At 35.0% G+C, this 14,325-nt stretch overlaps 2 protein-coding genes across 2 annotated transcripts in view; one reads left to right on the top strand and one right to left on the bottom strand.

The window, feature by feature from the left end:
• Positions 1-10,216: 10,216 nt before the first annotated feature.
• On the top strand, positions 10,217-11,584 carry LOTGIDRAFT_174465 (hypothetical protein; the record flags this gene model as incomplete). Its single annotated transcript, XM_009053049.1, has 3 exons — positions 10,217-10,466; positions 11,007-11,246; positions 11,448-11,584. The coding sequence occupies 3 exons, from the start codon at positions 10,217-10,219 to the stop codon at positions 11,582-11,584; spliced, it is 627 nt and encodes a 208-aa protein (XP_009051297.1).
• A 2,575-nt stretch (positions 11,585-14,159) lies between these two features.
• Positions 14,160-14,325, bottom strand: part of LOTGIDRAFT_174464 (hypothetical protein) — a gene marked incomplete at both ends in the record, with an annotated part of 15,809 nt that continues 15,643 nt past the window's right edge. The window contains one exon of the mRNA XM_009053048.1: positions 14,160-14,271. Within this exon, the coding sequence (XP_009051296.1) occupies positions 14,160-14,271 (112 nt within the window). The remainder of the gene's footprint in view (positions 14,272-14,325) is intronic.

The raw sequence follows: 14,325 nt of genomic DNA, 5'->3' as shown, positions 1-14,325 counted from the left end.
AAATAAGTATAGGATATACCTTGAAGAATTAGTTATCAAATCTGATGATATCTTTCTAGAATCCTTTAACTAGAAACTTTAAGATCCAAAGAAGAATTAGAGGGGCAATCATTAGATCACACTCTAGATGGATAAAAGAAGGTGAAAAACCTAGTAACTAATTTTGTAACTTGCAAAAGAGAAATTATGTTAATAAAACATCAATAAACATTGTTAATAATGATTTCTGTCTGATATCCATTCACATATGAGGTTTGTTAATCATAAAATTTATTTATAAGATTACATCGAATTTAATAGTCCATATATAAACGCGTTACTGTAAATGGACTCTATGTTATAGCAACGTCACACCGGACTGCGCTCTAACGGCGACTGGAAAGTACTAGAGACTAGAGAAAAAAATCCCTAAAAAATCATATTGCGTTCTAGCGTCTTTGCCACGCGTGTACGCTTTTATGTCGCTCAAGGAGATGTTACAAAGCTTGTCTGATGACCTCGATCCCAACGCGTTCGAGCGCCAAACCTTGGCGTTTGTTTTGAACATGTCCAAAATAAACACCCTGTCTCGGCGATATCTGACTTGTCCTTCCCGCTTATACCACGCTTATGTAGAGCTTAGCACGCTCTGAGCCAATTTTCCGTCGCAGTAAGAACGCCTTCCTTGTGTGACGGGGCCTTTACACATATTTTAGTTACCTGATTCCTCTTAGAATACACTCGTCCTACAGCTACAATTTGGGTTTGCAAACGGATGCACCTGTGACTTTAATCTGATTCGATTGTGTCTGAAAACCATTTATACCGTATCAAATCGAAAACAGGGTGGGGCAGCTGTTTACCCACTATCTTGAAAAACATTCAGTTTAATCTATCCTGCAGACAAAATCTGTTTCGCCTTGTGACGTCATATTGGTTATGGTAATCGAATCAGAATAATTAACAGCGTAACAGCGTAGAAATGCCTCAGGTCACCCAACGATTTGCAACATGCTAAGCGGACTCTTTCAATAATAACTTTAGTTTGTGGATTTATCGGATTATACAGGGATTTTGTCGTATAGTTATGACATCAGGTAAGTCAAAATACTTATATTCCTATTGGCCAAGTTTGAACGAAATTAACAGTTTATGTTGATTCTAAAAGATAGTATCCTTGTAAACACAGTTTAGTTTTTCAACGGTATTAGTTCTTGCACTTATTGTTTATGAACCTTTTTTGTGGGAAGTAATTGAACAGTGTAACCTACCTTTTACATCAATTGTTATATTTTCTTCATTATCTGTTGATACAAACACCTTACATCTCCATACACCACTATCTCTTGTTCTATTGACAGTATTAATATGAATTGTAACACTGTTATTAGTTTTAGATATATTGTAATATTGAGTATAATCAATACCAGTTGATGAAATAATACAACTTGATAACTGTACACGACATGTTGTAATAGTCTGTGTATCACTGATACTTCCGTAAATTTCAAATGTTATATACTGGTTGTTATAGGTACAGGTAACATCACCAGGTTCACCTTCTATAAATACTTCCGGTTTAATACTCAATATATCTTGACCTGTAAAAGTTTAAAAATAGCTTGTGTATTTTTTTCAATCATTAATATACTATGTCCATATACCTTGCTAAATAAAATAGACTACAACATATATCCATTCTTCTCAAATTGAAATATCTTCCTTTGACTGTTGATTCTACATGAATTTACAATAAATTTAATATTTACCATTGGTACAACAGAGAAGAGCAAAGACCAGAATATTTTTAAATCCCATGGTACTTCAGTTTGATTCCTGTAAAAATAATCATTCTGGAAAAGAACTACAGTGAAAACACACGAATGATTATTTTCAGGCATAGTTATACAAAGATGGAATCATAGAGAGGTTGTAGACAAACTAAGATTCATCATAAGTTTTAAAACATTAAGCTCGACATTCAGACCATAGCTATCATATTAATAATCACAAACTTCTACGTGAGGTCATTATTCATATCTTGTAGGTCGTGTCAATTATTTACATAATATGTATCTTAAATATTGCCTAATGATAACCTCCTTCTTAACTTGAACATAAAACATCTTACAATCAATTCTATTCTTGTAGTATGACATGTTATTTTACTTCCTTTTTCAATTCAAAATAAAACATATATCTATTATATATCAGTGTATTAGTAATTGTTTACTCATAACGACTGAGATAACATAGTCTATAGGGCTTGACAATGTGGTATCATTAGCTTTAACTTTAACCCTCAACTAAAGTGAAACACACGAATAAAGTAGTTTTTTTTTTACTTTAAAGGGCTCAGATAGCATCACCTATGAGAGAAACCATCATCGACATATTTTGCAAGTCAATGTCTGCATATCACAACCCTGGAAATAGCTATAACTTACCATCTGATGTCAATGGAAGTGTAAAACAAAGAATTATATCTATTTACCTATATGAGTATATAATATCTGTTGATCAATCACAATGGAGAAACAAATTATTTACTAAATATTCAACCTGTATATTATTCAACAGCAATTTACAATTACACCTATTGGATTGAATTCTACTATACATATATATAGCCTTATAGAAAACTGAACAATCGTGTTGAATATTCTGTAATTTACTTCCTTTCTTCAAATCTTTGCACACATTCGACATATATAACATCACGATATCTCTTTAATCTAATAATATATATATATATATATATCACCACGACACCTTATTATAACTAATAGATAATTGTAAATAGATTAAAAGTTAACGAACTTACCTGTATAGGATATACTTTACTTTACTTTACGTTGACAGCTCTCTTATTAGGCTTAAGCCTGTAAGGCGGTCTCTGCTAAATCATTATCTGTGCTCTAACTCTGCTTGCGGGCGTAGAGATGGCAGTGTTGTAGAAAATTGATATTCAGCCCATAGATTGTCAAGTCGAGATTTGAATACGTTCAGTGACGGTGCTTACACAGCTTCCGTTGGAAGCCCATTCAAGCCGCCCACAATTCTGTAAGTGAAAAAGTTACTTCTTAGGGTAGTGCGGCAGTAATTCTTTAGGATTTGTTCTGTTTTCTAAAAAGTAGCCATAAGACACCACTCATACAGTCATGTCATAGAATGCACATTGTATGATTAATATTTCTAACTTTAAATTCAATCCTTACAACGCACCATACTATCACCAACGTTTTCATAGACTTTGAATATTTTCTCTAGTTGAAAACTATTAAAAGTGCATAAGATGATTTTTAAAGTGAATATGTCAACATGCAAGGAACGAACTTCCGTTTTAATTCAGAGAATGTGAGAATGTTTTTCTAGTACTGATTTATTTATTTATTAACTCGTAATTAGCTCAATGATCGAGCTGTCGCTTAATAAAGATTATCATGTCTCACAATTTCCATAAGGAACAGCCAAATACCAAACGAAAAATGTTTAATTTCTATGGTTATGTTTCCAAAATAGGGAAAATGACGATGTTTTTGTTTTATTTTCTAAATACACAGTGTATTTAATTACATCATTTCTAACTTAAATATATATCTTTAAAACATGGTTTGGCTAGTATCTTTTTTTATACGAAAATGTCTAATTTGATCCCCAAGGTTTTTTACATCCTCACATAATCCTATCACTCAAGAATTCTTGACTTTCTCATTAGAAACATCAATTAATCAAACAATAAGCATGATTTGACCAAGAAAAATAAGCAAAGGCAACTTTAAAACAGAACCTATAAAACATGTTGTTACTTAGAGTTTCACGCTATGCGCTCTTCAGACCTATTATAATTCAGCCTTCGTTCCAACTGAAGTTGGACAAGTAGAATTTATTCTCATGTCTATACTTCGAGACGAGTTCGTCTTAGAATGAATATAAAATTTTGGAATTGTAAACTTGTCTTATAAGAGCATATATTCATCAGTGTCATAAATAACATAACAGGATCCTTATATAATAGAGATTTATCCAAAAAACTTAGTTACTGTCCATAAATATGCAATTAACTATTGAAAATCGCTTAATATAAAGATAAATACTTAGATTTATGAATTTTCCAATTTTACAGATTTTACAGGGATTCTGTTGTAACTTTATGACACGAGGTAGGTTCACTGATGAATATATACTCATATTGACCATTCTTGAGAATTTGAATTTTATGATAAAGTACATGGTTCAAAACAATTTATTTTCAGCATTAAGTATAGGTTAATGGTCGAAAGCTTGTTAATAAGTCTAATAATGAACGTTGGACGAGGACCGAAGGCCCGAGTTCGATCGATATTATCAACTAGTCGAATATAGATCAAGTTAAGAGGCTGGATGTTAGAGAATAACCGAAGCCGTGTTGCACGTGCATTGTCTAGTATATTCATAGGGCCGTATGCAACGCTCTTACCTTGACTAAAGTCAAACTTTGGCTAAAGTCGAACTTTACAAAGTTAGGATAAAGTCAGACTTAGTTTTAATTTTCATTGGTATGCACAGCTCTTACTAGAGCCGAACTTAATAAAGTATTGGTTATGTATCAAAAGTATGATGGATTGCTGGTACCTTTTCAGGAGTTTTCCGGGAGGTTCGGTTTGCATCCAACCATCCACACTTTTTTGATTCATAAATCACTAAAGTTCTTCAGTTTACGATCTAGTCACCCAAACTTTTCTAACCCACATGAATGTCACGAAAATTGCATACTTTTACGCTAAAATATAGTATAAATTCAGCGCTGGTAGATACAAATATTCATTCGAGGTTTCGAAAAAACACATCAGTGTTAAGTCCTGTTGATAAGATCAAATTATTAAAGCGATGCTTTCTTACCCTTAAATTTTCTACAAAATGGAAATTCCACGGCAGGAATTTCTATAGATCTTTTGAATCAATATAGTACCTATACAAGGGCTATTGAAGCGTTTTGAAAGGCCAATTACAAGCATACGTTCACATATTTCCATACATTTATATTTTCAGATACTAATCCATATTGGTATGGAACCGACAGACCAAGAAGAACCGGGACCGAGCACCAACCTTCTTGGAAGGGCATGTAAAACCTCTCGATCGGTGGGTTCACGGAATCCCAGTATGACCTCAACTTTAAAAGACTGATTTGGTTACAATGGCCAGGGAGGAACATGCTCTAAAGACAGAGCTACTTAAAACACAAATTACTGCCGCTAAAATGAACATTCTGAACAAACCGTCTAAACTTCTTGATCTACAGATCCAAAAGGTGCAATTTATCAATATTTGTACTAACATGTAATAAATAAATGTCCATTTGAAGTAACTCTCAGTTATATTTCTTCTCGCTCGATTTCCTTGTTTGGTGATACCTGGACATTCAGTCGAGTCTGGTTGATCATGATGAGGTACTTCCTCAGTTATCTTGGCCATCTTCATTCGCCTTGTTAAATTATGAAGAATCGCAGTGGCAACAATCACGGCCATTGTTGTGTCAAGATTAGTTCGGATTGTCCTAGAAAGACATGGAAATCTTCTCTGTAATACACCAAACAATATTTCAATTGAATTTCTTGTGGTCGCATGAGAAATATTATATTTCCGTTCAGAATTACTAGATGGATGGATATCCAGCGCCCCCCAGTATATAGCCACCAGTCTGACGTTCTTCCAATTTAAGCGAAATGGCATTGTTGTCGAATATTTGTTGACATTATGGTGTTTAGTCCAACCTTGCAATATGATGTTTAATAGTAGTACATTATGGTGTTTAGTGGAACCGCAATATTGGTAACCCGGAAGTGACCTGATATGGATGAAGAGAACAGGAAGTGAATGAGTAACTAAGGACGCTAGAGACACTGTTTATATGTGAGTGGAATTGGGAAGTCATGTTGACTGGTGTTTCATATAGATGATGTAGTGAATTAAATTGAAATAAACATATTCGGGTGTCATGTGTTGCCCCAGGCCATCTTGTTACGATATCACGAATTGTCAAGTTGTGGTCACCAATTACTTGAACATTAATGGAATGCCAGCCTTTGCGGTTTCTGAAAAGTTCAGCCTGTTCCCCTTTTGGACATTCGATTGGGATGTGGGTACAATCGGGAAAGTAAGCTGTTATATTGATGTTGAAGTTATTGACTCAGATATACCTTTGTTATTAGTAGAGAATCATTTAAAAAGCTGGAGCAGTTTTAGATTTAGAAAATGATAAAGCTGTTATTTTTGGACAATCTCTTGCACTTGAATTTACATCCAGTGGACATTATTGTATTAATGTGTTTGATTTTGATAATAACTTTGATCAAGTTCTTGCTATTAGTAATGACTTATCTAAAAATGTTTGATAAAATTACATCGACAGTTTGGTCATGCGTCGGCTGAACGATTACAGCGGTTATTAAAAAGTGCAGGGATATGTCAATCTAGAATATTTGATATATTGGATGGAGTTGTACAACAATGTGATGTCTGTCTTAGATACAAAAGTACGCCTCCTAGGCCTGTTGTTGGTTTACCTCTTGCTAGTCAATATAATGAAACCTGGCCCAAATGTATGGTATTTACATATTATAGATGAATTTACTCGTTTTAGTGCAGCTTGTATTGTAAGATCTAAACAGTCATCAGTTGTTGCAAATAGTTTCCTTTTGTTCTGGGTTAGTATTCATGGCGCACCTAAAAAAAATTACAGTGATAATGGTGGAGAGTTTTGTAACAAAGAAATTCAAGACATGGCTGAAAATTTAAATATCGAACTGAAGACCACTGCAGGATACAGCCCTTGGTCAAATGGTCTTCTTGAACGTCACAATAAAATTCTTACTGAAATTCTAAATAAAGTTTGTGCAGACAATAAATGTAGCTGGGAAATAGGCTTAGCATGGGCATTGATGGCGAAGAACTCTTTAATAAATAATCACGGTTTCAGTCCATATCAGTTGGTGTTCGGACCATTTCCAAATTTGCCATCTGTTCTAGTAGATTTTCCACCAGCTTTAGAAGGTTGTACTAGAAGTGTTACGGTTAGTAAACATATTTCAGCTTTACATGAAGCAAGACAGGTTTTTACTGAATCAGAATGTTCTGAAAAGATAAGAAGAGCATTGAGAAAGGATACCAGACCAACAATCGAGCCATTCACAACAGGTGAGAAAGTTTATTATAAAAGGCCAGCTTCAGATGAGTGGAAAGGACCCGCCACTGTAATTGGTAATGATGGTGTTTCTTTTCCAGCCAGAACATCAGGTTGTAAATATCTAATGTTGTACCAGTACTTATTTCGGCCAGTTGCCTTTCCAGCTCTTCCCATAACTTCAGCTGTACGTTCACCATTTTCTTCAAAATTGAATTTAATAACCTGGCCATTCTTAAATGAAAAATCAGAAATATCAAGATCTACAGCATTACTTGGCTCAATGGATACAGGCAAGGGACTTTCGTCATCATCCTCATAAACTAACTTTTCTGGTTCATTATTATCAGGAAGAGAAATGGTTTTAGTTTTAGGATCACAGTTTCTTGGATTAACCTTTGATAATCGGCATTGATGAACTCGGACACATGAGCTACCATGCTTTACAAAGATAGCTTGCCAAGCAAGGTAATATACGCCCACTGGCAGTTTTTATTTTGATTAAAAATATTTAGCAGTAAAGTAACAATCACCAGTATGAAATATTCAACCTTCAGTCATACACTTCTTTTGAACTCTTTAGAGCGATACTGAATAATATGGAGTATGAGTTATTTCCCTTGTTCTTGAAAATGTGTTCAATTTTTAGCTCGTGAAAACTCTAGAAGGCAAATATTCAATCTTCAGCGCGGGAATGAATAATAAAACCAAGTTTTGTCAAAATCCAGCAAAAAATCATGCCTTTTAGTGTTTAAGAGCTAAATTTGAAAGCGTTTTCAAGAACAAAGGCAATAACTCATACTAAATATTTTTAAATTCTTCTGATTTTAAATAGGGTTCATCATTGGGTGATTACGAACACTCACACCAAGTTTCGTCAAAATCCATCAAGTAGGTATGTGAGTAAATTTGCAGCAACTGTCAATAAAGCTTCCGTACAGAATGTATTTGAGATTAATAAGTTAATTGGAAAATTGAAGTCGGAATCTGTATGTTTGTACAATTGGGTGAGGATAAGGATTTAGAGTTAGTAGTGTTCAGTGATATTTCATTAGGTAACTTGCCAGATGGTGGAAGTCAGGGTGGACATTTCATTATTTTAAAGGGGGTAGATGGTAAATTCTCACCATTATGTTGACAATCTAAAAAAATAGTCAGAAGTACCTTTGCAGGAGAAACTTTAGCTTTAACAGATGGAATAGACAATGCTGTGTTTCTGTCAACTTTATTTATGGAATTAGTTTACAACAATCCCACCACATCTTTAGGACTTCCTATCACTTGTGTTATTGATAACAAATCTTTGTATGAATCAATTTTATCTACCAAGTGTACCATTGATAAAAGTTTAAGGTTGGAAATATCCGTTATTAAGGAGCTAATTGAACGAGAACAAATTAGGAATATTTTGTGGTCTAATACAAAATTACAATTAGCTAACTGTTTAACAAAACGAGGGGCATCTTGTTTCCTGTTAATTAAGAACTTGAATAATGGCGTCTGGAAACTGGAAGATACTTAAGTTTATGTGCCCTGTGTAACTTCATTCATGGTGTATATATATTAGTGTTAAAGAATTTTATATATATATTGTATATGTGTTTCTCTAATGAGGGGGAGATTGTTGACATTATGGTGTTTAGTCCAACCCTACAATATGATGTTTAATAGTACATTATGGTGTTTAGTGGAACCGCAATATTGGTAACCCGGAAATGACCTGATATGGATGAAGAGAACAGGAAGTGAATGAGTAACTAAGGACGCTAGAGACACTGTTTATATGTGAGTGGAATTGGGAAGTCATGTTGACTGGTGTTTCATATAGATGATGTAGTGAATTAAATTGAAATAAACATATTCGGGTGTCATGTGTTGCCCTAGGCCATCTTGTTACGATATCACGAATTGTCAAGTTGTGCTCACCAGTTACTTGAACATTAATGGAATGCCAGCCTTTGCGGTTTCTGAAAAGTTCAGCCTGTTCCCCTTTTGGACATTGGATTGGGATGTGGGTACAATCTTTGGTTCCAATAACTCCCGGAAGGTTAGCCAAATCGTAGAATCCACGTTTGAATTTCGGTTATTTCATTCTCAGTTGGCACTGTTATAAAATCAGACCTGTGGCTAGCTATTGCCATTGATATATTTTTCACAGTTTTGCTGACAGTAGATTGCTGGATGTCCATTATATCTCCTACATTTAACTGGAATGACCCAGAAGCATACCAGCGTAGAGTTATCAAAAGTTGCAACTCGGGTGGAATATGAATAGTTTGATCGCAGCGTTGGTGAACATTTAATTGTATCATATTCATTATTTCCACTACACCTGCCTTTGAAAACCTATACCTTTCCAAAGATTTGGTATCATCTAAATCTTCCAATGGATTAGAGCGATCTTTAACAATTCTGTGAGTAACTGCATGTTGGTGAAGGTCTATTAAACGGTGCAATTGGTCTAAATAATTCTCCATTTCTTGTATACAACCAGTAAAGTTTAGCTTAAGTCACCTACTGAGGAAACTTTGCCACGGCTTTCATTTTATACATTTGAAAGTCAAAGGTAAGCATGACTTTCGTGAATATCGAGCGGCGCATACCTAAAGTTCGACTTAAATCTAACTTTAGTCAAAGTTTAGGTTAGTTACGAGCGCTGCATACGGCCCATAGTGTTGAGTTAGTGAAAGTCGCCATTATTGACAAAACAACAAATTTAGTATGGATAACGACGAAGATATATTTCTGACCCAGAACACGTTCAAAGGTACAAGTCCAAGTCCAAAAGAATTTCGATTTAAGTCCCCAATTTCTAAAATGAAATTGAAGGAAAGAATGAAAGAATCAATACCAAAATCAACGCAATATTAAAATGAATGGGCCATTAAAATTTTCAATAGATGGCAAGAAGAAAGATTAAGGAGAACAGTTGATGAAAATTTAGCAAAATGTTTAAATATCCAATTACTGAATATAGATGCAGACATACTCAACGAAGCACTGAAGTTTTTTGTATTTGAAATAAAAAAACAGGATGGGGACGACTACCCTTCCAATTCTCTGTATGGAATTATGTGTGTCTTACAGTCGGCTTTAAAGGCCAATGGTTCACCCCTGAATATATTTGAAGACCGAGATTTTCTACAGACGAAAACGCCATTGGACGCCGTTATGAAGGAGCGGTCTGCTGTTGGACTTTGTGCATCAAATCGGAAGAGTGCTGATATAATTACTATTGATGAGGAAAATACGTTATGGCAAATGGGTTTGCTGGGCACAGATAATCCCAAAAAGTTATTAAACACAGTATTATATTTAACAGGTGAGAATTTATTTACTTTCTTAATTTGAGTGACAGGATGTCATCAACCCGTTATCGTCTGAGATTTAAAAGTTGTTGTATTTATTCGAAGACAGTTTTCAAAATTTTGCGCTCCGATAAGGTAAGGAGCATAGAAATCAGCGAATGTTTGAAAATCCTCAAATAACTAATCCTCACGTAGACGAAAATGGTAGGAGGTACATGCTTTACAAGGAAGATGCTTCCAAAACCAATTCCGGTGGATTAAAACAACAGGAAGGTCGTACCCAAAACTACCAGAGCATATGATAACTCTTCCGACCCAGAGCGGTGTTTCATTAAAAAAAATTTGAATTACAAGGAACTGTGGTAAGTTTGTTTTAATCAGTCCCCTTCAATCCAAAAACGTTGACTCACTGGGTTGACCTCTTTTGCAAATAGCCATTGCAAATATCCACCAGGGACTGTCGTAATCTCCTTCGATACATTTTAGTTTTACATTTATTATTCGTAATCGAAAGGCTCTGCAATTCCCAATTGAACAGAAATTTTATATTTCAGCCCTAAAAACTCTGCCAAACCAGCTTTCTATTTCACCCCAATGGCTAATCATAAATCCAATGGTAAATGGTTTAGTACGGTACCAATTGGTCACAATTCATTATTATCAGTTTATTATCAAACAGATGTGTGCTTATGCTGGTTTCCAGGGAAATCGTAGTAACCATTCTCTATGGGCCACTACAGCGACAAGACTTTTCAGAGCCCGGGTCTACGAGCAACTTATTTGCGAACAAACCGGTGAGTTATGGTTTTGCTTTCATTTTCTATAAATAATACGCTTCTAATAAATTAGGTATCCCACATTTTTACAATTTTGAATAGCTCTATATTATCGTTTTCGATGTGTTGAATAGAATTTTGAAACATTTAAGTGTACCGTGTAAGCTTCTATATAATATCTTTCATACAGTAATGTTAGTTTTCATAATATAATTTCAGGACACAGAAGTAATGTGGTTAGGTTATACAAACGGACATCTGATGAGCAACTAGCAGAAATGTCCGATGCTATAAAAGCACAACAATGGAGAAAACTGTACCTACCGAGACAATTTCTGTTCTGTCTTCGTTTTTAGACTTGCTAAAAGTACAATCGTGAATTACTTGGAGTTGTCTCCCATATACTTACTTTCGTTTTTGTTCACAATCTGGAGACCGCATGGAAAATTCTTGCTATATGCCTGCACAGTGTAAGTAATATACGACATCTAACATTTATTAGAACTTATCTGAAATAGACTACATCCTTATGCGTAATCTGTTATAAATTATGTTTCCGTTTGACATAGCAACGCGAATGCTACGGCGGCTCAGACCTACTTTGACTTTGTAACAGGCAGTACAGTTTCAAATGTGGAACTTGAAAGAGTTGTCCCAAAGGCAAATATAAAGTTAGCTGCAGAACCTCGTAATGACGCAATGTCAAACTCTGAAAAATGAAAGATTCTGGAATATGTTTTATTTTTGATTTATCAATGAATAAACTTTTCCCTCTAAAGTAAATCTTGGTTTCCCCCTGTCAGTGATGCAGATGAGAGGTGCTGACATGGAAAAGGCGTCTAGTCGTTCGGATGGGACAAACCGAGGCCCCGTGTGCTACAGGCTGTGCACGTTAAAGATCCATCGACAGTTTATAAATCGAAAAAGAGCAGGCTAATGCCTGGCAAAATTTCCCTCATTGCATCCTACATGGCGTTGCCCGTCTTCATTAGCCCACATGGTGCAGTAAAGGAGGACGTAAAACTCCATTCATTTCATTTCATTTAAAGTAAGACTTCCAAAGGTAAAAAGGTAAAACCTGTCCCTGAAAAGTAAAACCGTCCTTCCCAAAATAATAACCTGCCTACCTCAAACTAAGGTTATTATTGAATTTGAATCAACCTGAAACACCAAAGAAATTTGCCGCCATAGGTTTATAAAGATGGTAGTTAGTAGCTTTACATATCGTAGAAAAATCATATTTAAGGTCGAAATTGCAATGTAATTGTACGCCAAGATCACTGCTTTTTGACAAACAGGCGATATCACCGATGTTTGGTGGAGTATAAGTCATCTAAGAGTTTTTTAATATTACCAGAAATCATTATTACCTCAGTTTTCTCATCATTAAGTTTAAGAAAATTGGCAGACATCCATAATTTGATTTCCTGAATACAAAGTTCCAGATTGTTTATTTCAGTGGTTTGTGTGTTACTTTTAAAGGCAATGTATAGTTGTGAATCATCGGCATAAAGTCGGTCATCAATGTTGAATTTGCTGATTAAGTCCCCTAGAAGAGAGGTGTAGTGTCTGCAATAAATAGGAGAGGGTCGAGTACAGACCATTGAGGTACACCATAACGTAATTCAACAGGATTAGACTTCTGATTATTAATTTTGACCTACTGTGTTCGTTGACTAAGATATTTTCAAACGATTTCAGAGCAAAACCATTTGTAGCAAATCTTCGATGGTGTCCAATGCAGCACTGAGATCTAATAGAACCAATTTAACAATATTTTTATCGTCCAGCTTTAGACAAATATCATTACAGACTCTAGTAAAACAGTTTCTGTACTGTGCTGACATCTATAAGCAGACTGGAAACGTTCATATAAATCATTCTTTTTTAGATGATCTTTAAATTTAATGGCGACAACTTTCTCAATCAGTTTGGATATAACAGTTATCCTTGACACTGATCGGTAATTCTGTAGAACATTTGTATCAAGGTGTGATAGCTACTTTTAATGCCAGATGGCACGGAAGCATTCACTATCGGGTTTAAAATTGGCAGAACCTCAAAGCAAGATGTCAGCTAGCGTGTAGGAACTAGTAATTGGATCCAAATTACATGTAGCAGAGCTGGAGTTCATCACATTTTTTTTTCAAGTCATGTGGAAGAACTTCACCTAGGCAGGAACAAAAGTCTGCTTTAAGTGATATAGTATTTACAGGGTCAGGTAAGATTACCATGTCTGCCTCTAGAGTTTGACGAATTTTTTCTATTTTGTTTGTGAAAAAAGGCAGAAAACGATTTTGCAAGAGAAACTGCACTGTTACGGCTTAGTTTATAATCAGTCATGTTTACTTATTATCCGAGTCCAAATCTGTATTTTATACGCAACCTTGTACGAAAACAGAATTACACCGTTTCAGAAGCAGCGTGGTATTTCAACCATAGTTACATTAGTTTTTAGCCAATTAATCGGGGAAACAAGGTAATTAGCCACACTGAATCATTTCTATAAGCTATTTTTCTATCTAACTCTTGTATTTGTATACGCTGTCGTGTTCTGCATTATTTTATATGTTAATTTCAATTTTCTCGCTGAATTGTTGTTCAGGCGGTGTCGACCCAAATTCATTCCCTAGTCAAAGCTGTCATGAGCCTTCGATCGCTGCAGAATGTTTACCTATGAAATTTGGTGTCCCCTGCGAATTTCATAGGCTACCTTCTATTATTAATTTTGTATTCTAAATGGCATTTATGGGTTATTGTTTGTATTAGTCAGTAAGACACTGTTATGTTATATTTTCAGTTTTTACGGCAACATGGCAACATGGCAATATGGCATATCAAATATATGGTAAAGCTAAATAATGCCTGTAAAAGCAAGTCGATTAATAAAAGTTTAATACAGAACTGGTTTTGAATCATACAAGCCCATAGTCAAGACCCAGAGAAGACGTTCGCTCCGGTAGAACGTACAGTAAAAACTTGTTGAAACTTATTGGTGTTATTCACAAGAAAGATAGACCAGGGAATAAAGATACTCACATACCTGAAATAGAGAGAGTTCGTATGGAGAAGAAATACAGTTCAGCTTAAAAAGATG

This window comes from Lottia gigantea (assembly GCF_000327385.1).
Source record: "Lottia gigantea unplaced genomic scaffold LOTGIsca_197, whole genome shotgun sequence".
Lineage (NCBI taxonomy): Eukaryota > Metazoa > Mollusca > Gastropoda > Lottiidae > Lottia > Lottia gigantea.
The sequence above is the reverse complement of the archived record's forward strand: the minus strand, read 5'-3'. Positions and strand labels throughout refer to the sequence as shown.